Source organism: Heterodontus francisci, chromosome 5 (assembly GCF_036365525.1).
Source record: "Heterodontus francisci isolate sHetFra1 chromosome 5, sHetFra1.hap1, whole genome shotgun sequence".
NCBI classification, from domain to species: Eukaryota; Metazoa; Chordata; class Chondrichthyes; order Heterodontiformes; family Heterodontidae; genus Heterodontus; species Heterodontus francisci.
The window spans coordinates 10,933,967-10,960,039 of NC_090375.1; the positions used below are offsets into that span (position 1 = coordinate 10,933,967).

At 45.2% G+C, this 26,073-nt stretch overlaps 1 protein-coding gene across 7 annotated transcripts in view; it reads right to left on the bottom strand.

Moving 5' to 3' along the window:
- LOC137369730 (zinc finger protein 521) overlaps positions 1-26,073 on the bottom strand; it is a 524,295-nt gene that overhangs the window by 251,971 nt on the left and 246,251 nt on the right. For 5 of the 7 annotated variants that reach the window (XM_068031101.1, XM_068031106.1, XM_068031108.1 and 2 more), the window contains 2 exons: positions 5,300-5,384; positions 865-936 (listed from right to left, as the gene is read on the bottom strand). In XM_068031101.1, coding sequence (XP_067887202.1) covers positions 865-936; positions 5,300-5,384 — 157 coding nt within the window. The remainder of the gene's footprint in view (positions 1-864; positions 937-5,299; positions 5,385-26,073) is intronic. The other 2 variants (XM_068031102.1, XM_068031105.1) reach the window with 2 other exon arrangements.

Consider the following 26,073-nt stretch of genomic DNA (forward strand, 5'->3'; position numbering starts at 1 on the left):
AGAGAGAAACTATTTCCTGGGTGCGGTGGGGGAAGAGTTCAGAACGAGGGTCCTACCCTTCAAATTCGAGCCAGACTGTTCAGGGGTGATGTCAGGAAGCACTTCTTCACACAAAGGGTAGTGGAAATCTGGAACTCTCTCCCCAAAAAAGCTGTTGAGGCTTGGGGGGTCAATTGAAAATTTCAAAACTGTGATTGATGGATTTTTGTCAGGTAAAGGGATTAAAGGTTACACAACCAATGCGGGTAAATGGAGTTGAGATACAGGTCAGCCATGATCTAACTGAATGGTAGAACAGGCTCAAGGGGCTGAATGACCTCCTCCAGGTCCGATAACCTTGAAATAGGAGGGGGTTGATCTCCTTGGTGAGAGAATTGGAAACACACTAATATTCTGAGAGTTACATGAGGAAAATGAGACCGTTTATATGTATGCCTTAGAATGGAACACCAAAGGGACTTGACGTAGATCGCGTTCTCTCAATGTATCCCAGCACATTGCTAGAATGGAGCCAGATGTATCCAGGGACTCAGACAAATCGGAAAGTCTGTTGAAAATGACCATCAAATTTAGGAAATTGTTTAGGCGTGTTACAGAGTTAAGGGGCTCAGGCATTGCTTTCGACGGGAATTACAGAGAAAAAAAACAATTTCAAAACTGTTAGAAAAAAATCCTTTTGCGGATTTAGGCCAACTTTGCTAAGCTCGCTTGAAATTAGTTTCTCGAGATGTCGTGAGCCAAGTGTCTCGCAGGCCAACAATGAATAACTCCTTCCTTGATTAAACAAACTTCAAACAGAAAAGACAGGTAGATGCACAGAAAGAAGAGACAAATCAATAGATAGATAGATAGATAGAGATCTACCTTTATATGCTCTCGGACTGCGAGAATCCCCTTCCATACCACGCTGTAGCACCAATCCTGGCCTGTCCCCTCCTAAAGTTGGCACAGACAGAATTGTTTTGAAGATTCTTGGGTGGCAATTGAGCAATGGTGCTTCCAAAACTCCCCAGTCAGCTTGTAGCTTTTACAAAGAACATTTCTTTTTGTTAAAATAAAAAATGGATTATATATATATAATCGTCATAATTAAAGCTCGGTTTAGGTAAGTAACAGGAAAAAAAAGATACTCCTTATATTTAGAAAGAAATAGAAACAAATAAAGAGGCTTGTACATGCAGCAAAGAATAACGGGACAGAAGATACAATTGGAAATGATACAGAAGTAATGGCATCTTAAGTAGGTTATCGGTACAATTGCACCTTTTATCAAGCTTTGCTGTAAGATGAAGCTTTGCTTGGACCTAAAAGGTTGAGTAGATTCACTGTCAGATAATTTAACATCAAGTTTAAGAGGAAGCAACTCCTAATAAGACTCCCGTTAAAAGCATAACTACCTACCGCAGTCAGACACCAGAGCTGAAGCTATATTAGACGGTGGTTTCAATTGCAGAGGACAGTGCTGAAGATACTATTTTCCATTATTAATACCCAGTGAGACAGTGAGAGACACCCCAGATTTACCGCACTCATTTTCCAATAGTTACCAGTGTTGCACTGTCCTTTTAATTGTGTTGTTTTTTGGAGCAGAATTTATTTATTTTCCTAAAGAATGGTGCAGCTCTCTCCAGCGTATACAGTTTATGGATTTAATTTTAAAATGTTACATTTGAAGATGGAATGAAATAAGCAATTGCTGCAATACTGATCGTTCCATCGCTCAGTCCATTTTCTAACCATCCTTTCTTAATGTTAATGACTCCACTGTTGTTACTCAGTAAAGTCAGTGGGATCCAGGGGGAAATCTCTCCAATGGTTGGAGTCATACCTGGCATAAAGGAAGGTGGTTGTGGTTATGGTCAATCATCTCAGCCCCAGGACATCGCTTCAGGAGCTCTTCAGGGTAGTGTCCTAGGCCCAAACATCTTCAGCGGCTTCATCAATGACCTTCCCTCCATCATATGGCAACATATGGTCAGAAGTGGGGATGTGATGAATGCTGTGTTCAGTTCCATTCGCAACTCCTCCGAAACTGAAGCAGTCCCTGCCCACATGCAGCAAAGCCTGGACAACATTCAGGCTTAGGCTGCTAAGCGGCAAGTAACATTCGTGCCACACAAGTGCCAGGCAATGACCATCTCCCCTTGACGTTCAATGGCAATACCATCGCTGAATTTCCCCCACCAACATCCTGGGGGTTACCACTGACCAGAAACTTAACTGGACCAGCCACATAAATACTGCGGCCACAAGACCAGGTCAGAGGCTGAGAATTCTGCAGCGAGTAACCCACCTCCCGACTCCCAAAGCCTGTCCACCATCTACAAGGCACAAGTCAGGAGTGTGATGGAATACTCTCCACTTGCCCGGATGGGTGCAGCTCCAATAACACTCAAGAAGCTCAACACCATCCTGGACTAAGCAGTCCCCTTGATTGGCACCCCATCCATAAACATTCACTCCCTCCACCACCGACGCACAGTGGCAGCAGTGTGTACCATCTACAAGATGCACTGCAGCAACTCACCAAGGCTCCTTCGACAGCACCTTCCAAGCCTGCGACCTCTACCACCTAGAAGAACAAGGGCAGCAGATGCATGGGAACACCACCACCTGCAAGTTCCCCTCCAAGCCACACACCATCCTGATTTGGAACTATATCGCCGTTCCTTCACTGTCGCTGGATCAAAATCCTGAAACTCCCTTCCTAACAGCACTGTGGGTGTACCTACACCACATGGACTGTGGTTCAAGAAGGCAGCTCACCACCACCTTCTCAAGGGCAATTAGAGATAGGCTTTTCCAGTGATGTCCACATTCCACGAATGAATAAAACTTGAGGATGCTGCCCATAACACGTATTTAGTGATTTTTCTGTGGTTTATTTATTCACTCTCTGTGCCCCAGGAAAAGGAGAGGAGTTAAAAACATAGAATCATAAAGCAAAGGAGGCCATTCGGCCCATCGTATCTGTATCGGCTCTTTGAAAGAGCTATCCAATCAGTCCCACTCTCCCCGGCTCTTTCCCCATAGTCCTGTGATTTTTTTTTTTAACCTTCAAGTATTTAACCAATTCCTCTTTTGAAAGTTACTATTGAATCTGCTTCCATCGCCCTTTCAGGCAGCGCATTCCAGATCACAACAACTCACTGCGTAAAAAAATTCTCATCTGCCCATTGTTTTTTTTGACAATTACTTTAAATCTGTGCCCTCTGATTACTGACCCTCTTGCCAGTGGAAACAGCTATTGTTACAATAATATACAGGCCACAAGAACCCATCAGGCACATTCAAAGGAAGCGAAGAAAGAAAGATATTTGTAATAAACATTAATGTGATTGCTGTATTGTTCAGGAGAGCTGAGTAAGAGGAAAGCTTAATTCAATCATATATAAAACGGTTGAGAATGCTTCGAAGCGCTCAAATAGTGCAAGGTTGCACGATTAACAAACGAAACAGATAGAATACATTCCGACAGTCATTTTACCCTAAGTTGCCTGCCAGGAAACTGACAGGATCAGGGGCAACACTGGTTTCGCACCCTGCTCAATTTCACTCTCCGTTGAGGTTAATATCGGGAAGCACATCAAACTGGCATTCCACCCAATCCCGTGGGATTCCCGCCCGGTAAGTTCAGTTATACATCTACAACCCAGGTATGCTAAATACCAGTGAAATATTGCATTATTTACCACACACATCTGCTCGTTAATTCAGCAGAGCAGGAGGAAAGGAGGTGATAACAATGTATAAACCAGCACATCACCCATTCCCGATGAATTATGAAAAGCTTTTCTCCAGTGCCTGTCCTCCTATGCGTGTCTGCTGCTGATGATATTTCAGACGCTGATTAGGAGTGTGCACTTTATAGAATAATGCACCACAGAAGGAGACTATTCAGCCTGTCAAGCCAGTGCCACCTCCAATTAGTCCCCCCGCTTGATCTTTCCCCGTTGCACTGCAAATATTTTCCCTTCAAGTATTTCTCCAATTTCCTTTTGCACGTTACTACTGAATTTGCTTCCACTGCCCTTTCAGGCAGCGCATTCCAGATTAGCAAAGTCCAGTGCACAGTCGAGTGCTGGTTGACATATTCAGCATAGTTACCCAATCAGACATGGACCGAAGCCGAGATAGAGAACACTCACGGCACTCGTGCAACAGTATCACGAGTGGGCACAGTTGCCAACTCTGGTTGGAGGTATTCCTGGAGATGTCATCACATGACCTCCTGCCTCCAACCACGCCCCCACAAACCATCCATTGGTTGCCCAACATGTCAATCCACATGGTGCCCCGCCTTCCCACAGCCAATCAGAAAGCAGACTCTACATCCCCTAATTGGATGATTCTGGACTATCTTCAAACAGTCTTTTTCTCCCCATCTCCAATATTTTTATAACTCGCAAATGGTAGCACTCAAATAAAATTTTACAAAACCACTTATTTAATGCAACTATGAGTTTGCTCCTGTGTTTGCTTGCAGCAGTGACTTGGAGCTTAATCTTTAATCCCTGGAGGCTCCTGGGCAATGCTGGAGGGCTGGTAACTCCTACCAGTGGGAAAGAGAGAGAGAAAGAGAGAGTCTGTTTGTACACATGTGTATGTGTGGGGAGAGGGAGAAGAGGGGTAAGAGAGGAAGAGTTAAAAACTGTAGTGCAATGTTAGTACATCTACATTTAAAGCCTGCAGAAGAATTCAGGCGTCACCATCTGGAGTGATCAGAGAATGTGATCAGCCTTTTGGAACTTGCTATTCTCTCCAGTCATTTACCAAGACACTGTTTTAGTGTTTTGTCCACTGTGATGCATGGTCCATGGTGCAGAAGACTAAACATTTTCACCAACGCACAGGTGCACCATGAGCAACAGTGCCACAGCGGGACAGTGTCGTGAGTGGGCGAGGGGGATCACACGGTCCCCAGTTACAATGTCAGTGGCGCACACACAAACACACACTCTGCTTTCTCAATCCATTTATAACCAGTGCTGTAGATCGACTGTTGAAAAAAGCTAGTCTGACTATTTAACACAAGTGAAGCATTGATTTCTAGAATAGACTGCTGGTAAACGAGAGAAGGTAGGGAACGTTATGGGTGACAGAGTCCCAATAAGCCAAGCAGCAGCAGATATATAGAAAAATTCATAAGAAGCACACCGGTGTTTGGTCTCTGACTGGCAAACGAAAAATAAAGGAAATAAGCGAGAATAAATTTAAAGAAAACTGAGTGTTGTCGACTAAAACCGCGCGCTGTAATGTGTGGACAGTGTGCCAAGAATATTAGAACAAATTTGCTTACCTATCATATGATTAGCCACATGAACTTGGATGTCCCACTCACACTGAAAGATCATCTGACATTTGATGCACTGGTATGTCCTCTTCTTAGATGAGAAAGTCGGGTAGGGGAGAGGGGTGTGGGGGGGGGAAGAAAGAAAAGCAGAGATATCAAACTAACAGAATTGCCCCCAACAAGGGAAACGATAAAACATTGTTTTTTTTTTCTAATATAAAAAAAAACTTTCGACAACTATGACAAATCTGTAGATTCAAACCAATGCTGGACATGCTGAAAGGGTGAGATGAAATAGGGGTTGGGAGGATATTTGTGCAGAGCTGGCATGGACCAGCTGGGCCCAATGGCCTTTGCTGTACAGGCTATTTAATTAATATTGAAAGCCTTCAAGAGAAATTGGTGTTTCTAAGTGCCCAACGGCACGCTTCAGCACCTTTTCCATTCCCAAACAAAGCAGGCCTCGAACAACAAACACTATTGCAGTTTTGCAGCTCTAAAATTCCACATCTCTTGATCTTCCCCGCAATTTATGTCCTCCAATGTTTCCCCTTAAATTAACTCCTTTAAAGGGAGCTAGATAAGTACATGAGAGAAGCGAACAGAAGGATAGGAAGATAGGGTTGGACAAAGCAGCATGACAGAGGGCTTGTGCGGAGCGTAAACACTGGCATGGGGCAGGTGGGCCTGTTTAGATTAGATTAGAGATACAGCACTGAAACAGGCCCTTCGGCCCACCGAGTCTGTGCCGACCATCAACCACCCATTTATACTAATCCTACACTAATCCCATATTCCTACCAAACATCCCCACCTGTCCCTATATTTCCCTACCACCTACCTATACTAGTGACAATTTATAATGGCCAATTTACCTATCAACCTGCAAGTCTTTTGGCTTGTGGGAGGAAACCGGAGCACCCGGAGGAAACCCACGCAGACACAGGGAGAACTTGCAAACTCCACACAGGCAGTACCCAGAATCGAACCCGGGTCCCTGGAGCTGTGAGACTGCAGTGCTAACCACTGTGCCGCCCTGTTGCTGTGCTATAGACAACAACTTGCATTTATATAGCGCCATTACTATAGTAAAATAGCCCAAGGCACGTCACAGGAGCAATTATCAAACAAAATTTGACACCGAGCTACATAATCAGATAGCAGGACAGGTAACCAAAAGCTTGGCCAAAGAGGTAGGGTTAAGCAGCATCTTAAAGGAGGAAAGAGATATAGAAGAATTTCAGGAAGGAATTCCGGAGCCTAGGGCCCAGTCAGCTGAACGCATGGCTGCCAATATTGGAACAATTAAAATCGGGCATGCGCAAGAAGTCACAACTGGAGGTGTGGAGATACCTTGGAGGGTTATATGGCAGGAGAAGGTTACAGAGTTAGGAAGTGGATGAGGCTAAGGAAGGATCTGAAGACCAGAATGAGATGTTTTCAAATTCAGGCATTGCTAGACCAGGAGCCAATGGAGGTCAGTGAGTACAGGGTGATGGGTGAATAGGACTTGGTGCGAGTTAGAATATGGGCAGCAGAGTTTTAGATGAGCTGAAGTTTACTGGCAGTTAAAGATGGGTGGCTGGCCAGGAAAGCATTGGAATGATCAGTGTAGAGGTAACAAGAGCAGGCATGTCAAATCTGGATGCAACAAAGGCTTGGAATGTTTTATTTCATCATCGGTGCTATACAAATGCAAGTTGTATTTGTTATTGTAAATGCAGCAATCAACATGGTAGCGGCCTCATAAGTTTTAATCTTGCTCAGCCTCAATCACAACAGAACATAAGAAGCAGGAGACGACCATTCGGCCCCTCGAGCCTGTTCCATTATTCAGTAAGATCATGGCTAATCTTCTACCTCAACTCCACTTTCCTGCCCATTCCCCATAACTAGCTGACCTTGGGTGGGTATATTGTGATTAGTGGTGAACCAGAGGACACAGATTTAAGGTAATTAGCAAAAGAATCAGTGGGGGAGATGAGGAGAATTTGATGATCTGGAACGCGCAGTCCGAAAGGGCGGTGGAAGCAGATTTAATAGCAACTTTCAAAAGGGAACTGGATAAATATTTGAAGGGGAAAAAACTGCAGGGCTACGGAGAAAGAGCAGGGGGGAGTGAGACTGATTAGATAGCTCTTTCAAAGAGCTGGCACAGGCACAATGGGCCGAATGGCCTCCTTCTGTGCCGAGAGATTCTGTGATACAGTTGTATTGCTCTTGATCACCTCAGTATCCCTTTGCTAGGAAGGGCAACTAAAGAAAACTCCCAAATCAGCCAGCGTTCCTGCTCAATTACTATCCTGCAATGGATCCCCATTGGAAAAGGCACATTTTGGTGGATTGGATTCTGCTGAGATGGCCCCCACCATGGTCAAAGGAACACAGGAACAGGAGGAGACCATTCAATGAGATCACATCTAATCTGCAACTTCCCCTCCCTTTCCCCTTGATACCATTGGTGATCAAAAATCTTTCACTCTTAGTATTAAAATTAACAATGGACCCAGCATCAATCGCCGTTTGCGGAAGAGAGTTCCAAACCTCTACCACCCTTTGTGTGTAGACGCATTTCCCAATTTCACTCCTGAAAAGGCTATCCCCCCCAGTCCTAGATTCCCCAAACATTAGAAATAATTTCTCTCTCTGTTCCCCTGAATATCTTGAAAACACCAATCAAATCACCCCTTAACCTTCTAAACTACTAGTTTGTGTAATCTCTCCTTGTGATTTAACCCTGGGAGTCCAGGTATCATTCTGGTAAATCTACACTGTAGTCCCTCCAAGGCCAATATATCCTTCCTAATGTGTGATGCCAGAACTGCTCACACTAACTCCAGGTGTGGTCTAACCAGGGCTTTGTATAGTCGAAGCATGACTTCTACCCCCTTGTGTTCTAGTCCTTGAGATACAAAGGCCAGCATTCCATTAGCCTTTTTGATTATTTTCAGTACCTGTTCATGGCAATTTAATGATCGGTGTACCTAGACACCCACCACCACCCCCCCCCCCCCCCTTCCCCCAAGCTTCCTTGGACCTGCACTGTTTTTGGCTGCAGACCCTCAGTGCAGGGCTCGCTTGTCATGACTAGTCTCTCGGTGACGTGAGGGTTGCTGGTAAACCTGGCTCCCACGACCCTAGCATAGGTCAGTCCCTTGGGGAAGAGAGGGAGAGTGGAACGGTCACCCTGACTGCTGTGCGGACAATTCACTTTTCCTCCACTGAGTTTGATATCAGCATGGTGTCATCAGTCTGTGACTCACTGGTCTGAGAAGATGAATGGCATGTTTCCGGAAAAAAAGAAAGAGGGTGCAGTGTTGGGGGTGCGGAATGGGGGGAGGATTTAAAAAAACTATTTGTTCTCTGGATGTTGCAAGGCCAGCATTTATTAGCTGTCACTTGTCGTCCTAAGCAGGTGCTGGTGGGCTTCTTGAATCGCTGGTAGTTGGTTCGATGTAACTGAGTGAGTGGCTGGGCCACGTCAGGGGACAGTTAAGAGTCAACCATATTGGCTTGGGTCTGGAATCACAAACCGGATAAGGACAACAGGTTTCCTGTGTAACAGACACTCTGGTTGACTCTAGTTGTTTTTTTAATAACGGAAATCAGAACCTCCTGTTAAGATTTGAACTCAAGATTTTCTAGTTTACTGGTGCAGTAAAATAATACTACACCGCCACAACATTTATTTTCATGTGAAAGAAACATGGAAATAATTGCATTGACACTTGTGTCAACACCTGCTCCTGAAATATCAGTGGAAAACTGTAAATTAACAGCAAGTTAGTCAGCATTTGTAAAGAGGAAGGACTGTTTATAATACTTGGTGCCTGCCCAAAATATCCAAACCTGTCTTTTGTCTTTACAGAAACTAACTGACTTGTAATCTACTTTCATTCCATTGTATCAGAAGCCAAGAAAGATTTTTTTTTAAATAAATTACAAGACCACATTTCCCAAAGCAGGGCAAAGAGAAAAGCTCATTAATATTCTGGGCAACATGGTTTCTCCACCTCAAAATTGTTAAAAATGTAACGTCACACACCAGTGTGTTTTTAGTCAAATACCTCAAGTGAAACCACTTGGATCTTGCCCCAGTGCACCCTACTAACCAGCTTCCATTTGGTACAATCCAATATGTTCCACACACTCAGGAGGAAAGTTAGACAGGAAGACATTTACAGCGTGACACCTGAGCAAACATTAACTGGGTCCCAGTGCCAGAAATCTCTTTTAGCATTACAGAGGGTTTTCTGTCCCGCTTACACAACCTGTTTATCAGCTATCTGGTAAACTTAGTACCAGAAACTCAACTTGGCAAGTCAGACGGAATTTAAAATTAAACATTCCACTTGGACTTCACCCCCACCCCTCTTCAAAATTCCCTGAGCAATGGTAGGTTCATTCCAGCCTGGAGGGGAAACAGTCCCTTCTCAAGCCATAGTGTCATTTATGGCATAGAAGGAGGCCATTTGGCCCATCAAGTCCATGCTGGATCTCTACGGACTTTTACGAAGCTCTGGTTATGCCCCGACAGTTCTGGTCACCACACTTCAGGAAGGATGTGAGGGTCCTTGAGAGGGTACAGAGGAGATTTACCAGAATGGTTCCAGCGATGGGGGAATTTAAGTTACAAGGTTAGATTGGAAGAGCTATGGGGGAGGTGGTGGTGGAGAGGTAATGTCACTGGACTAGCAATCCAGAGACCCAGGCTATTGATCTGGAGACACAGGTTCAAGCGACGGTGGAATTTAAATTCAATTAATAAATCTGGAATTAGAAAAGCTCGTCTCAGTAATGGTGTTGTAAAAGCTCATCTGGTACACCAATGCCCCTTAGGTCGGGAAATCTGCTGTCCTTACTTGGTCTGGGCTACCAGTGACTCCAGACTCACAGCAATGTGGCTGACACTTAAAATGCCCTCTGAAATGCATAGCAAGTCACTCAGCAGTACTAAATCGCGAGAGAAAAGTCTAGAAGGAATGAAACCGGCACCGACCCAAGCACGGGAAACGACAACGGCAAACCCAGCCCTGTCAACCCTGCAAAGTCCTCCTTACAAACATCTGGGGGCTTGTGCCAAAGTTGGGAGAGCTGTCCCACAGACTAGTCAGCAACAACCTGACATAGTCATACTCACGGATTTGGGTGTACCTACCCCAAATGGACGGCAGCGGTTCAAGGCAGCTCACCACCACCTTCTCAAGGGCAATTAGGGATGGGCAATAAATGCTGGCCTGGCCAATGACGCCCACATCCCATGAATGAATAAAAAAAAATTGCATAAAACCTATCACAGACCTGAAACGTTAACTCTGCTTCTCTCTCCACAGATGCTGCCAGACCTGCTGAGTATTTCCAGCACTTTCTGTTTTAATACCAGTATCACCATCCCTGGGTATGTCCTGTCCCACCAACAGGACCAAGGTAGCAACACAGTGGTATGCAGTCTGGAGGGAGTTTCCCTGGGAGTCCTCAATATCGAGTCTGGGCCCCATGAAGTCTCATGGCATTAGGTCAAACATGGGCAAGGAAACCTCCTTCTGATTACCACCTACCACCGCCCACCCCCCGCCCTCAGCTGATGAATCAGTGCTTCTCCATGTTGAACACCAACTGAAAGAAGCACTGAGGGTGGCGAGGGTACAAAAGGTACTCTGGCTGTGGGACTTCAATGTCCATCACCAAGAGCGGCTCCACATCACCACTGCTAACTGAGCTGGTCGAGTCCTAAAGGACATAGCTGCTAGACACCTGCAGCAGGTGGTGAGGGAACCAACAAGAGGGAAAAACCTACTAGACCTCGTCCTCACCAATCTACTCAACGACACAAAGATTGGCTGTGGGGTAGATAGTGAGGGGTATAGCTGTAGGCTACAGGAAAATATTGATGATATGGTCAGATGGGCAAAGAAGTAACAAATGGAATTCAACCTGGAGAAGTGTAAGGTGATGCATTTGGGGAGGTCAAACAAGGCAAAGGAATATATGATTAATGGGAAAATACTGAGAAGTGTAGAGGAAGTAAGGGACCTTGAAGTGAATGTCCACAGATCCCTGAAGGTAGCAGCACAAGCCGATAAGGTGGTTAATAAGGCATATGGAATCCTTTCCTTTATTAGCCAAGGTATAGAATACAAGAGCAGGGAGGTTATTCTGGAACTGTATAACTCATTACTTAGACAACAGCTTGAATACCGTGTGCAGTTCTGGTCACCTCATTACAGAAAGGATGTAATTGCACGAGAGAGGGTACAGAGGAGATTTATGAGGATGTTGCCAGGACTGGAAAAATGCAGCTATGAGGAAAGATTGGATAGACTGGGGTTGTTCTCCTTGGAACAGAGAAGGCTGAGGGGAGATTTGATTGAAATGTACAAAATTTTGAGGGGCCTGGATAGAGTGGAGGTGAAGGGGCTATTCACCTTAGCAGAGAGCTCAGTGACGAGGGGGCATAGATTTAAAGTGATTGATAGAAAAATTAGAAGGGAGATGAAGAAAAACTTTTTCACCCAGAGGGTGGTGGGGGTCTGGAACTCACTGCCTGAAAGGGTAGTTGAGGCAGAGACCCTCAACTCATTCAAAAGGAGTCTGGATATGCACCTCAAGTGCTGTAATCTGCAGGGCTACGGACCAAATGCTGGAAGGTGGGAATAGAATAGGTGGACCATTTTTCGGCCGCACAGACACGATAGGCCAAGTGGCCTCTTTCTGTGCCTTAAACCTTCTAGAATTCAATGACGTCTAAGCCCAACTATCTTCAGCTGCTTCATCAATGACCTTTCCTCCATCATAAGGTCAGAGGTGGGGATGTTCGCTGATGATTGCATAATGTTCAGCACCATTTGCGACTCATCAGATACTGAAGCAGTCCGTGTCCATATGCAGTACGACCTGGACAACATTCAGGCTTGGGTTGATAAGTGCCAAGTAACATTCGTGCCACACAAGTACCAGACAATGACTATCTCAAACAAGAGAGAATCTAACCATCTCCCCTTGACATCCAATGGCATTACCATCATTGAATCCCCCATGATCAACATCCTGGGGGTTACCATTGACCAGAAACTGAACTGGACCAGCCATACAAGTACTGTAGCTGCAAGAGTAGAGGCTGGAAATTCTGCAGCAAATAACTCACCTCCTGACTCCACAAAGCCTGTCCACCATCTACAAGGCACATGTTGGGAATGTGATGAGTGCAGCTCCAATAACCCTCAAGACGTTCAACACCAACCAGGACAAAACAGCCCACTTAACTGGCACCCCATACACCACCTTCAACATTCATTCCCTCCATCACTGACATACAGTGGCAGCAGTGTGTACCATCGACAAGATGCACTGCAGCAACTCACCAACAGCACCTTCCAAACCTGCAACCTGTACCACCTAGAAGGACAAGGGCAGCAGATGCATGGGAACACCACCACCTGCAAGTTCCCATCCAAACCACACACCATCCTAACTTGGAACTATGGCGCCGTTCCTTCACTGTCACTGGGCCAAAATCCTAGAATGACCTCATAGTAAAGGTGCCCCTCGGTAGCAGTGATCACAACATGATAGAATTTCTCATTCAGTTTGAGGGTGAGAAGACAGATCTAAGACCAGTATTTTTAACTTAAATAGGGGTAATTATGAGGGTTTAAAGACAGAGCTGGCTAAAGTAAACTGGGAAATTAGGCAAAGGGATAGCTCAGTAGAGATGCAGTGGCAGACATTTAAGAAGATATTTCATAACCCTTATTTTATGAAAGTTCTTTTTTAAATATTTTTGAGTATTTGTGTGTTAGAATTATGGGCATTGGTTTATTTGGGAAACTGAAATGACTCCATGGATTTTTTTTTTACAAGCATCATTGAGAGGTCTTGTTTGAAAACATCCTTTACTGGAAATCACATGCCTTAAGCTCAATAAACAACAGAAACCTTGGTGACTTGGGGGAGATGTTTACCGAGAAGTGACACGTCACGATTTATTGTGGTCAGCCAGTTCTGACTTTCTGTTTGGGGTTTCGCTTTTGATGTGTTGAGCTGAATTCTATAAGTCTGCCACCAAAACTGGGTAGCTGTTAGCCCTATCGACAAATTTAAATATTTAAAGAAAGATTAAATGAAACTAAATAAATACATCTATTCCCCTCTCCCACCCCCCCCCCATAACAATTACATTAATTATTTGCCCTTTCCCCCCAAAACACTTATCTTTACCATCTGACCTTTTCCCCCACCAACTGCACAAAGTTTAAACTATAACGCTTCCCACCATCCCCTACACTCATGACATTAATTTGACCCTGTATGTGTACCCCCCCACTGAGAAACTTACCTCCACCTCCTCAACAGCATTGCACCTTGTTTATCCAGCCAATCGCCGGGGTGAAGATCGCTGCGGGACCCCAAGAGGCGACGGGAGAGTAATTAATTCAGGTATTTTAATTTCTGAAGACATTTAAATGGTGGTCCCGTTGCTGAGTGGCGGGGAGCCACCAGGAGACCTCGCCGCCGCAGGCAATATCGGGCCGAGCCCTGTTGGCATCGAGGTCCATGGAGGCCTCATCCGGGGCCATCTTCCGGCCTCCCCCTCCGCCACGGATCCTGACGTTGAGGTCTCTATAGAATCTAGCCCATTGCTTTGGTTCAGCTGGAGTGTGGACTGTATTGAAAAGAAGTTGGAGACCAACCCGCAAAGGGAGAAACCCCCAGCTCATCTTTCCAGCACCTTCCTGAGAGACCCGAAGAAACGCCCAGCTCCTCTTTCTCTACTTCTTTGAAAGACCCTCAAATCCAGAGTGGGATAACTGATGTCACCTTTGTTCTGGAAAGCCTACCAGACTACTCGGCATCTCCAGACCACAGAGTGAGTGAGGGGGAGAGGGAGAGAGAGAGTGTGTGTGTGCATGTGCGTGTGTGTGTGTGTGTGTGGGGGGGGGGGGATTAACTCTCCTACCTATCTTTGTGCGCCATCAGCAAATTTCGCAACCATACATTCTGTCCCTTCATCCAAGTTACTGATAAAGATTGTAAATAATTGAGGCCCCAGCACTGATCCCTATGGCACTTCACTAGTTACAGCTTGCCAACCTGAAACCAACCCATTTGCGCAATGAGTGGTAATGACCTGGAACTCATTGCCCATGAGGTTGGTGGAAGAGGAGACAATGAATGGTTTCAAAAAGGAAATTGGATGGACACTTGGGGGCAAAAAACTTGCAGGACTACGAGGGTAAAGCAGGGAAGTGGGAATGCTTGGATTGCTATACAGAGAGCTGGCATGGACTCAATGGGCTGAATGGCCTCCTTCGGTGCCATAAATGACTCAATGAGTTTTTTTTTACATCCAGCAATGAATTCAAAATTTCTGTTTAGAAGTAAGTTAGGTTTCTTGCAGTTTTAAACAGGGGTATACTAACACTCAGAGTATCTGTAGCTAGTTAATTAGGGTAGCTAGCTTAAACTGGTTTCTGAGCTCCAGCAGAGCTGACACAGCATTGTTTTCAGAGTATAAATTCAGATGACTCTCGGTACTGCTTGTCTGCACTGAGTGCTGCTGGAGGGCACAGAGCGTTAAGAAGTGAGTTGGTAATCAAGGGAGTTCGGTAAGGAAGGGAAGATAAATTAAGAAAAAAATTTGAGTGCACAGAATGTAAAATGGGAGTTTGGTGCATGAGGGAGGGGCTCCTTTCTTTCTTCTACTTTTTTTTCAGCCTCCAGTAGCTGCCGCTCTCTTCGGTACAGAGGAAGAAGTTGATTGGTGAGTAACTGGTAAGTTACTTTACTTCGCATTGTAATAAGTTTTTAAAGTTACATTATGGCAGGTCAGCTCGGCCAAGTGGAATGTACATCCTGTGGTACGTGGGAAGTCATGGATGCACCACGTGTCCTAGACAAACACATCTACAGGAAGGTCACCGGCTATGGGTTTCGGAACTCCAGCAGCATTTGGAGTCACTGTTGTGCACCCGTGAGGTGGAGGTGTATGTGGATGGCACATTTAGGGAGGTGGTCACACCGCAGGTTAGGAGCATGCAGGCAGAGAGGGAATGGGTGACCATCAGGCAGGTTAAGAGAATCAGGCAGGCAGTGCAGGATTCCCCCGAGTCTATCTTGCTTGCTATCAGTTTTCCATTTTGGATACTGGTGAGGGCAATGGTTCCTCGGGGAAGTGCAGCCGGAGCAACAGGGGTGGCTCAGCTGCACAGGAGGGGAGGAAGAAGAGTGGAACAGCAATAGTGATAGGGGCTTCAATAGTCAGGGGATCAGACAGGCACTTCTGCGGCAGTGGCGCAGTGGTTAGCACCACAGCCTCACAGCTCCAGCGACCCGGGTTCGATTCCTGGTACTGCCTGTGTGGAGTTTGCAAGTTCTCCCTGTGTCTGCGTGGGTTTTCTCCGGGTACTCCGGTTTCCTCCCACAAGCCAAAAGACTTGCAGGTTGATAGGTAAATTGGCCATTATAAATTGTCACTAGTATAGGTAGGTGGTAGGGAAATATAGGAACAGGTGGGGATGTTTGGTAGGAATATGGGATTAGTGTAGGATTAGTATAAATGGGTGGCTGATGTTCGGCACAGACTCGGTGGGCCGAAGGGCCTGTTTCAGTGCTGTATCTCTAATCTAAACTTGCAGGTTGATAGGTAAATTGGCCACTGTAAATTGCCCCTAGTGTAGGCAGGTGGTAGGAGAATTGAGGGAAGGTGGGGATATGGGATTAATGTAGGATTAGTAGTAACGGGTGGTTGATGTTCGGCACAGACTCGGTGGGCCGAAGGGCCTGTTTCAGTGCTGTATCTCTAATCTAAACTTGCAGGTTGATAGGTAAATTGGCCACTGTAAATTGCCCCTAGTGTAGGCAGGTGGTAGGAGAATTGAGGGAAGGTGGGGATATGGGATTAATGTAGGATTAGTAGTAACGGGTGGTTGATGTTCGGCACAGACTTGGTGGGCCGAAGGGCCTGTTTCAGTGCCGTTTCTCTCTATGACTCTATGGCAATAAATGTGACTCCAGGATGGTGTGTCACCTCCCTGGTGCCAGGGTCAAGGATGTCACGGAGCAGCTGCAGAACATCCTTCTGGGGGAGGATGAAAAACCAGAGGTCATGGTCCACATTGGTACCAATGACATAGGTAGGAAAAGAGATGAGGTCCTGAAAGCAGATTTTAGGGAGTTAGGAAGGAAATTAAAAAGCAGGAGCTCCAAAACAGTAATCTCAGGATTACTCCCAGTGCCACGTGCTAGTGAGCACAGGAATAGGAGGATTGATCGATTGAACAGGTGGGTGAAGAATTGGTGTACGAAGGGGGGGGGGCATCAGATTTCTGAGTCATTGGGACCAGTTCTGGGGCAGGTGGGACCTGAACAAGATGGATGGGCTGCGCCTTAACAGGACCAGAACTAATATCCTTGCAGGGAGATTTGCTAATGCTGTTAGGGAGGGTTTAAACTGGCTTGTCAGGGGAATGGGAACCTGAGGGGTAGCTCAAACTGAAAGGAAGTAAAGCTGGTAACAGGAGGTAGAAAAGTGACATTAGATGGCAGGCGAAACAAAGGCAATCATCAACTAGGCTTCGAATGCAGAATGTCAAGAAGACAAGGTTAAGGGCACTCTATGTGAATGTACACAGCATTCACAACAAGGCCCAAATAGAGATAAATGGGTATGATCTAATTGCCATAATGGAAACGTGGCTACAGGGTGACCAAGACTGGGAACTGAATATTCAAGGATATTCGACATTTAGGAAGGACGGGCAAAAATGGAAAAGGAGGTGGTGTTGCTCTGATAATAAGGGATGGGATCAGTACATGAGTAAGGGAGGATCTCAGATCGGAAGAACAAAATGTGGAATCTGGTCATTGTCCAGGCTTGTTTTGAAAGGGTGCATTCTTTTGACCTATACCCCATTTAATCCTTTAGCCTACTGTTTGAACTGCCCTTTATTTGATAGTTGGTGGGATGGGGGGAGGGGCATCCAGGTGATGTGGTAAGGTGGGGGGGGGGGGGGGGGGGGGCGGGTTTACAAACTGCAATGGCCCTGAAAAACTGATCAGGCTGAGGCTCGTTTGTCTAGAAAAGGGAAGGTTGAGGCATGACCTGGTTGAAGTCGTTAAACTTGTAAAAGGGTTTGTCTTATGGAGAGAGATTGAGCAGTTTAGGCCTTTTGGTGTTCAGAAGAATGAGAGGAGATCTAATTGAGGTGTATAAGATGATTAAGGGGATTGACAAAGTAGACGTAGAGAGGATGTTTCCTCTGCTGGGGCAATCTAGAACGAGAGGTCATAGTTTTAAGATAAGGGGTAGCAGATTTAAAACAGAGATCAGGAGAAATTACTTCTCTCAAAGGGTCATGAATCTGTGGAATTCACTACCCCAGAGTGCGGTGGATGCCGGGACATTGGGTAAATTTAAGGAGGAGATAGACAGATTTTCAATTAGACATGGGTTGAAGGGTTATGGAGAATGGGCAGGAAAGTGGAGTTGAGGCCGAGATGAGATCAGCCATCGAATTGAATGGCGGAGCAGGCTCGAGGGTCTGAATTGCCTACTCCTGCTCCTAGTTCTTACGTTTGATCAGGTAGACATTGAGAAAATGTCTCCAACTGTGGAGGAGTTCAAAACTAAGGACCATAAATATAAATAATAAATATAACTAATAAATCCAAGAGGGAATTCAACAGAAATATGTTTACCCAGAGAGTGGTGAGAATGTGGAACTCTACCACAGGGACTGGCTGAGGCGAATAGTATCAATGTATTTAAGGGGAAGCTGGATAAACACATGAGGGAGGAAGGAATAGAAGGATATGTTGATGGAGTGAGATGAAGAGGGGTGCGAGGAGGCTCACGTGGAGCATAAACACCAGCATGGACCAGTTGGGCCGAATGGCCTGTTTCTGCGCTGTAAATACTTTGTAATTGCTTCCTGATCTCTGATCACTGTGTGACAATCCCTTTCCGTTTGTGTAAAAAGCGTTGGTTATTCTATTAAATTGAACCAAACACGCTCAGATTGCAATGCGGTAGCTGATAGATGCGACTGACCAAACCCCTCGCTCACACCCAGCCTTGCCCGTGACAAGGCGCTCCATCTTGTGGCCAGCCCAGGAACCAACAGAACACGTGCTGCCTTTTAACTGAGACAGAGTTCGAGTGACAGCTAGTCCAGGGATACGATCTAACCACCATCTGGCTGGGAGGCCGTGAAGCCACTGCCTGCACTTCTAAGCTGCCCCAAATGATACATTTCTAATGAAGATGTCGTCCGGTTTCATTACAAATTCAAATCAACTCTTTGCTCAGACCAATTAGGAAATCAACTGGCTCTCTGAGATAATAAATACACCAGACTGACTGATGAATGAAGCTGTGCATCAGCATGGCACATCTTGGCGTTTGCAGTACCGTGAAACGTCAGCCTTACATGGTGACCTGACAGCTAAGCCCAGACATGCACCAACATTCAGGACATAAAACCATCACTTGCCAGTCGAGGACAATAACAATTGCATTTATATAGTGCCTTTAACTTAGCATAACAGCCCAAGGCACTTCACAGGAGTGTTGCCAGACAAAGATCTGACACCAAACCACATAAGGAGATATTAGGACAGGCGACCATAAGCTTGGTCAAAGAGGTAGGTTTCAAAAAGCATCTGACAGGTGGACAGAGAGGTGGAGGGGTTTAGGGAGGGAATTCCAGAGCTTGGGACCCAGGCAGCTGAAGGCACGGGCGCCAATGGTGGAGCCATTAAATTTCAGGAGGCGCAAGAGGCCAGAATTGGAGTGCAGAGATCGCGGAAGCTTGTCGGGCTGGTGGAGATTACAGAGACAGTGATTGGGTGGCCCCTGGTGGAGGCCAGGTGTACCGGAGACAGACCCCGCCCCCTCCGGCCCACCAACCCCCGCGCATGCACCCTTGCAAAAATGGGTGCGAGCTTAAGGCCTGCCAATGTAGTTAATTAAATCGAACACTGAGCATTGCAATTACATTTTTTGAGTACTGAATCACTTTATCGATTAAGTTCAAGTTATTACCAATATTAACTGTCGTTTGGTAATACAGAACTTGAATATTGCTGAAAACAGAGACATTTTGACGAAGCTTTTCGTGTTGCAGTCATCAGGACAATTCACAAGAATACCAATGTAAGGGAAAGCAACAAATTTATACTGTATGTATAACTTATACTATCAGTCACCATATACTGGTGCATTCTCCATGGCAATGCCTCTACCAATCAGAGTCCACCTGCCAACCAATCAGCACGCTCTTCTCATACAGTACAAAGTTGTTGCTTTCTCTTAAATTTGTATTCTTGAGAACTGTCCTGATGAGTGCAAGACGAAAAGCTTCGACAAAATGTCTATATTTTCAGCAATACTCAAATATTAACTGTATGAATAACATATATAGTATAAAAGCTAATAACAATAACAAATTAAAGCCAACATACCCACCATGGGAAAGACTGGAGTTGATACTTTTGCCTAGCCTCTAATTGGTTGATTTTCATATCATTGATTTTAAATCAGCTTCACATTGATCAGTGAGTGCTTGCGAATGAATGGACCTTCCCCTTAACATTATGGCCCAGCTTGTGAACTTCAAAATACTGGACCTAAGGATGTCTGGTAAAAGAACGGAACCAGATGCACGAGAATCCAGACCATTTGGTACAACACCGAATGAACACCTTAGATAGGGAGGAGGAACGGCCTTGGAGGAATCTGAACACGAAAATAGCATCTACCCGACAACGTGGAAAATTGCCCAGGTATGTCCTATCCACAAAAAGCAGGACAAATCCAATCCAGCCAATTACCACCCATCAGTCTACTCTCAATCATCAGTAAAGTGAGGGAAGGTGTCATCGATAGTGCTGTCAAGCAGCACTTACTCAGCAATAACCCGCTCAGTTTGGGTTGCTCAGCTCCAGACTTCATTAAAGCCTTGGTCCAAACATTAAAGCACTAAATTCTAGAGGTGAGGTGAGAATGACTCTCCTTGACATCAAGGCAGCATTTGTTTGAGTGTGGCATTAAGGAGTTCTAATAAAATTGACATCAATGGGAATCAGGGGGAAATCTCTCCACTGGTTGGAGGCATACAAAGCACAAAGAAAGGTGGTTATGTTGTTGGAGGCCAATCACCTTCAGGAGTTCCTCAGGGTAGTGTCCTCGGCCAACCATCTTCAGCTGCTTCATTAATGACCTTCGCTCCATCATAAGGTCAGAAATGGGGATGTTCGCTCATGATTGCACAGTGTTCAGCACCATTCGCGACTCCTCAGATAATGCAGCAGTCTGGGCCTGCATATAGGAAGATCTGGAGAGCGTTGAGGCTTGGGCTGATAAGTGGCAAATTACATTCGTGCCACACAAGTGCCAGACAATGACCATCTCCAAGAAGAGAGAATTTAACCATCACCCCTTGATGTTCAATGGCATTACCATCGCTGAATCCCCCACTGTCAACATCCTGGGGGTTTCCGATGACCAGAAACTTAACTGGACCAGCCGTATAAGTACTGCAGCTACAAGAGCAGAGGCTGGGTAGAGGCGAGTAACTCACCTCTTGACCTCCCAAAACCTGTCCACCATCTACAAGGCACAAGGCAGGAGTGTGATGGAATACTCTCCACTTGCCTGGATGGGTGCGGCTCCAACAACACTCAAGAAGCTCGACACCATCCAGGACAAAGCAGTCCGCTTGATTGGCGTCCCATCCACAAACATTCACTCCCTCCACCATCGACAGTGGCAGCAGTGTGTACCATCTACAAGATGCACTGCAGCAACTTGCCAAGCCTCCTTCCAAACCCGTGACCTCTACCACCTAGAAGGACAAGGGCAGCAGTTGCATGGGAACACCCCAACCTGCAAGTTCTCCTCCAAGTCACACACCATCCTGACTTGGAACTATCGCTGGATCAAAATCCTGGAACTCCCTCCCTAACAGCACTGTGCACGTACCTAGACTACATGGACTACAGCTCACCACCACCTTCTAAAGGGCAACTGGCACTGACAAAAAATGCTGGTCTTGCCAGAAACGCTCACAATTCATGAATGAATTAAAAAAATACGGAGGCATTATTGGATTGCACACATGAAGCGGTTTCAACCTGTACACAGGTGATACCTTAACTGTGTAAAAAAAAATAAGCTTCCAAAGCTTAATGTATAAACGATGGTCAATTCAGGAAAATCTATTTCTTGCTGACACCTCAAAAAGACAGACAGCAAAATATTGGTCATTCTATATTAACATAATGCAAACTCCAACTGAACCAACACTTATGACGTTTCTAGCCATAGCTTAAAACTATCACAAGTGCCTACCTTGGCTCAGTTGGTCTAGGAGCTTAATATTTTCTTAAACTGTTCTATTTCCATTACGGTTGTTGGTTCATCTTCTCCTTGCCCATTAACGCAGGTTCCCCGGAATTCCGTCATCACTCCCCTTCTATTCTTTCTTCCCACCTTTTTGACCCAACCTTTTTTGCTGATGATTCCACTCTGCGTTGATGAACTGGCTTCCTATTCCAAACACTCCATGCACACAACATAAGGATGATTCATTGTGTCGCACTTCTCTCCATCTTCCTTCATGGGACAAGGAACATCTTATTTGCCCTAATGCATTCTGCTGCTTTTGAGTCTAACAATCAGCTGTCACATTTTACCTTAGATGGCTCCATCCATTGTGCTTCTTCATTGATCAATACTCTCTGATCTCAGGTGGGACTCCCACACTCCACCATTGCTCAATCTACCATGCCAACCCATCTATTTCTCATCAACTTTTAACCCTTTATAAAGCTCAAGTCCGAAGTACTGTCTCCATGTCTAGCGAGATTCAAACACTTCTCAATCTCTGGATAGGATGCAGTCCTCCAACTAATGGACTTGTTTTCACCCATAGGATCCATTCTCTCTCAGCCTCTCCATCACGAGAGTTCATGATATTTCCTATTTCTCAGCACCAGACGTCAACAGCAACTTGTATTTTACCAGCTCTAATGTGTAACGCACTCTTAGGTGCTTTCAGGAGCGTCATCAAACAAAACTTGACACTGAGCCTCATCAGACCATAATAGGAACAGGTGACTAAATGTTTGGTCAAAGAGATATGTTTTGAGGAGAGGTTTCAAGGAGGAGCGAGAAGTAGAGAGGCCGAGAGGTGTAGGGAGGGAATTCTGGAGCTTGTTGCCCAGGCAACTGAAGGCACGGCTGCCAATGGTGGAGCGGTTAAAATCGGGGATGCTCAAGAGGCCAGAATTGGAGGAGCACAGAAATTTCAGAGGGCTGTGAGACTGGAGGAGGTTACAGAGGTAGGGAGGGAGCGAGGCATAGGAGGAATTTGAAAACGAGGAGGAGAATTTTTAAATTGAGGCGTTGATGGACCGGGTGCCAAAGTAGGTTAGCGAGGACAGGGGGTGATGTGCAAACGGGATTCGGTGTGAGGAAGGGCACAGACAGCAACATTTTTGATAAACACTGTGTGTTCAAACTTTTCTCTGTCGGAGTGCTGCAAATGTGTCATCCTACAACATAGTCTTCCTACCTCCATACTGTGATTAAAACAAAATTCATTGGAGAGTCTTCAACTCAGTCCTTATCAAGACCTCGGACTAAGCTGCCACTTGCTTTATTCAGATTTCCCCTCTTCCTCGGGCAAAGACTTGAGTGAGGATTATTTACTTACTACTTTTTGATTTGACAGGCCTTTCCATTTCAACTTTAGTGCTGTCCTGCATGGAGGTCCTCACTTCACCAATTCGAGCACCATGGGATCTTTTAAGTCCACTGGCAAGGGCAGATGAGGCCTTGGTTTAGTGTCTCATTTGAACCACAGCACCCTCCAACAGTGTAGCATTCCCTCAGTACTGCACTGGGAGTGCCAGCCTGGGCTTTGCATTTGACTCTAGAGTGGAACTTAAAACCCATTGAATCAGAAGTGAGAGTGTTATCCACTGTGTACATTTTTGGTCTTGATATAGTTGCCTTAGTAGGAGTACAATGCATAGTCACTAGACTGATTCCTGGGATGAGTGCTTTGTCCTGTGAGGAGAGATTGAGCAGAATGGGTCTATATTCCCTCAAGTTTAGAAGACAAGAGGTGATCTCATCAAAACATAGAAAATTCTTAAGGGTCATGACAGGGTAGAAACTGGAGGGATGTTTCCCCTGGCTGGGGAATCTAGAACACAGGGTCACAAATTCAGGACAAGGGGTCGGCCATTTAGGACTGAGATGAGGGAGAAATTTCTTCACTCAGAGGGTTGTGAATCTTTGGAATTCTCTATCCCAGAGGACTGTGGATGCTCAGTCATTGAGTATATTCAAGACAGAGGTCAAGAGATTTTTGGACACTAAGGATATGGGGATTGGGCAGGAAGGTGTATCTGAGGTAGATGATCAGCTATGATCATATTGAATGGTGGAGCAAGCTAAAGGGGCCGAATGGCCTACACCAGCTCCTATTTGTTACGTTCTGAAAGAACTGAAAAATACATGATTGATGTGCTGCTAATGGTGGTGTTTGAAGTGGCTGTTGTTGGCGCTTGAGTTGGGTATTGGTAAACAATTAATCAAACAATCTGCTTAAACTGGTACTTTCGTAATACAATACTCCCATGTTCAAACTATCTTTCAGAAGTTTGTATTATAGGAAAATAGGAATAGGAGTAGGCCATTCAGCCCATCAAGCCTGTTCCCCCATTCAATTAAATCAAGGCTGATGATCTCCCTCAATGCCACTTTCCTAGGCTATCCCCATATATATGTTATGTTTTTAGACCAGAACAACTTTAATAAGAAATCAATTTACAGTTCAGAAGCATGTAATCAAAGGACACCGAGAAGAAAAAGGAAAACAGAATTGGTTGGTGCTGAAACCCCGATCTTGATTTTACAATTAAATCTCAATTTTAAGCTTTACTGTTCCACGTGTTGAAACCACACTGCAAAGCAATTTATATCATATGATACAATCAAATGGCACAGGAGGAGACAAATTTGTATGTAGTTGGGCTGTAAATGTAGCTGGGCTGTTCACCTTCTTATTTACTCATTTATGAGTGTTCTCATTTTCCAACAGGAGTTAGTGGAGAGCAATCAAAGCGTGTAAAACATGGCTGAGTTTTGTTCTCTGTGGCAAGGGGGCATTGGGACGCACCCGACTGCTGCCTCGCTAACTCAGGATCAAGCCCTGGGATTACTGGGAACACTGAAACTTAAATTCTCAACCCGGTGATCAAATCCCTCCCTGACCTCACCCCTCCCTATCTCTGTAATCTCCTCCAGGCCCACAACCTTCCAAGATCTCTGCACTCCTTCATTTCTGACCTCTTGTGCATCAACGATTTTAATTGCTTCACCAGTGGCGGCCGTGCCTTCAGCTGCCTGGGCCCTAAGCTCTGGAATTGCCTCCCTAAACCTCTCCGCCTCTCTCTCTCCTCCTTTAAGACACTCCTTAAAACCTACCTCTTTGACCAAGTTTTTGGTCACCTGTCCCTAATATCTCATGTGGCTCAATGTAAAACTTTGCCTGATAATTGTGTCTTGAGGCATTTTACTGCATTAAAGGCGCTATATAAATGCAAGATTTTATTGTGGGGGTGGTGAGTGGTTCCAGTCCTCAGAAACTGAGTGGTTGAAAGGTCTCCTATGAAGATGACAAAAAGACATGGCAGAGGAGGAAAGGATGAGAAATGATGAAGAGGAAGAGGAGAAGCAAGACAGGGGGAGCGAGAGGAGGAGGCAGAGGATGATGTCACGCTCTCCAGGTTTCAACGCTCTCTCCCTCCGCATCCACTTGATGTTCTTCCTGAAAGTGCAGGCACAGTGGAAACCCAGGAAGAAAACCCATTAACAATCTTAAACTGAAATTCTCTAGCTCTATAAATGCAAATTGTTGTTGATCCACTATCAGCTGTAATTACCCTCTAAGCCACTGACTGTCCCCCTCTGCGTCTGAGGCACAGAGATGCTGCTGCAGAATAATTTGCAGTGGACAAAGAGTTTTGCAACAGCAGAAATGCTGCCTGGAAGTTTTGGGCAGCTCCTGAAAGCCACAAAGCTTGTCAGAAGACTCCCTGCACTTGAAGGGTTAAAATGTTTAGGTAAAGAGTGTCAAAGTCAGAAATTTAATTTTACTGCCTCATTTAAACACTTCACCATTGTCAAAGAACCTGCAATTCACTGACAGTCTAATTGCTTAAGGCAGACATTTCATTCATCTTTATAATTGGCACATTCAGCAGATTATAATGAAGTTAATGAAAATTAAATTACATAATTTACAAATCTTAAAACTGGTTTAGCATGTGCTAAAGGTAAAGCAGATATCAAGCACAAGCTCTAACGACTATCTCTCACTGAAGTGATTGGCATATAATGCAGTATAAATTACTTTTTTTATATAATATTTTAATTACGTTTTCCGCTCGTTAATGAGCAACGACAATCTAATCATTCAAAGATACGCGATTGTCCAATATTATAAGCTGTCTTTTTTGTCAAGCTGTGGAAAGGTAATTGGCTTGCAGGAAATGCTGCTTCTCTGCCCGTGTTCCCTTGCTCACGGGGCTACAGAGCTCGGTGATCGCAGGGAAATGTGTGAGGCAGCCTCAGGCACGTTTGAAAGAGGGGACTGCAGTGGAAAAGAAGATCAGACAGGGATTACACCAGGCGGCTGATTGCGAAAGCAAGCTTCACATCCAGCGGTGCAAGTGAAAAATCTACCCCAGAATGTAGGTGCGAATGGTGA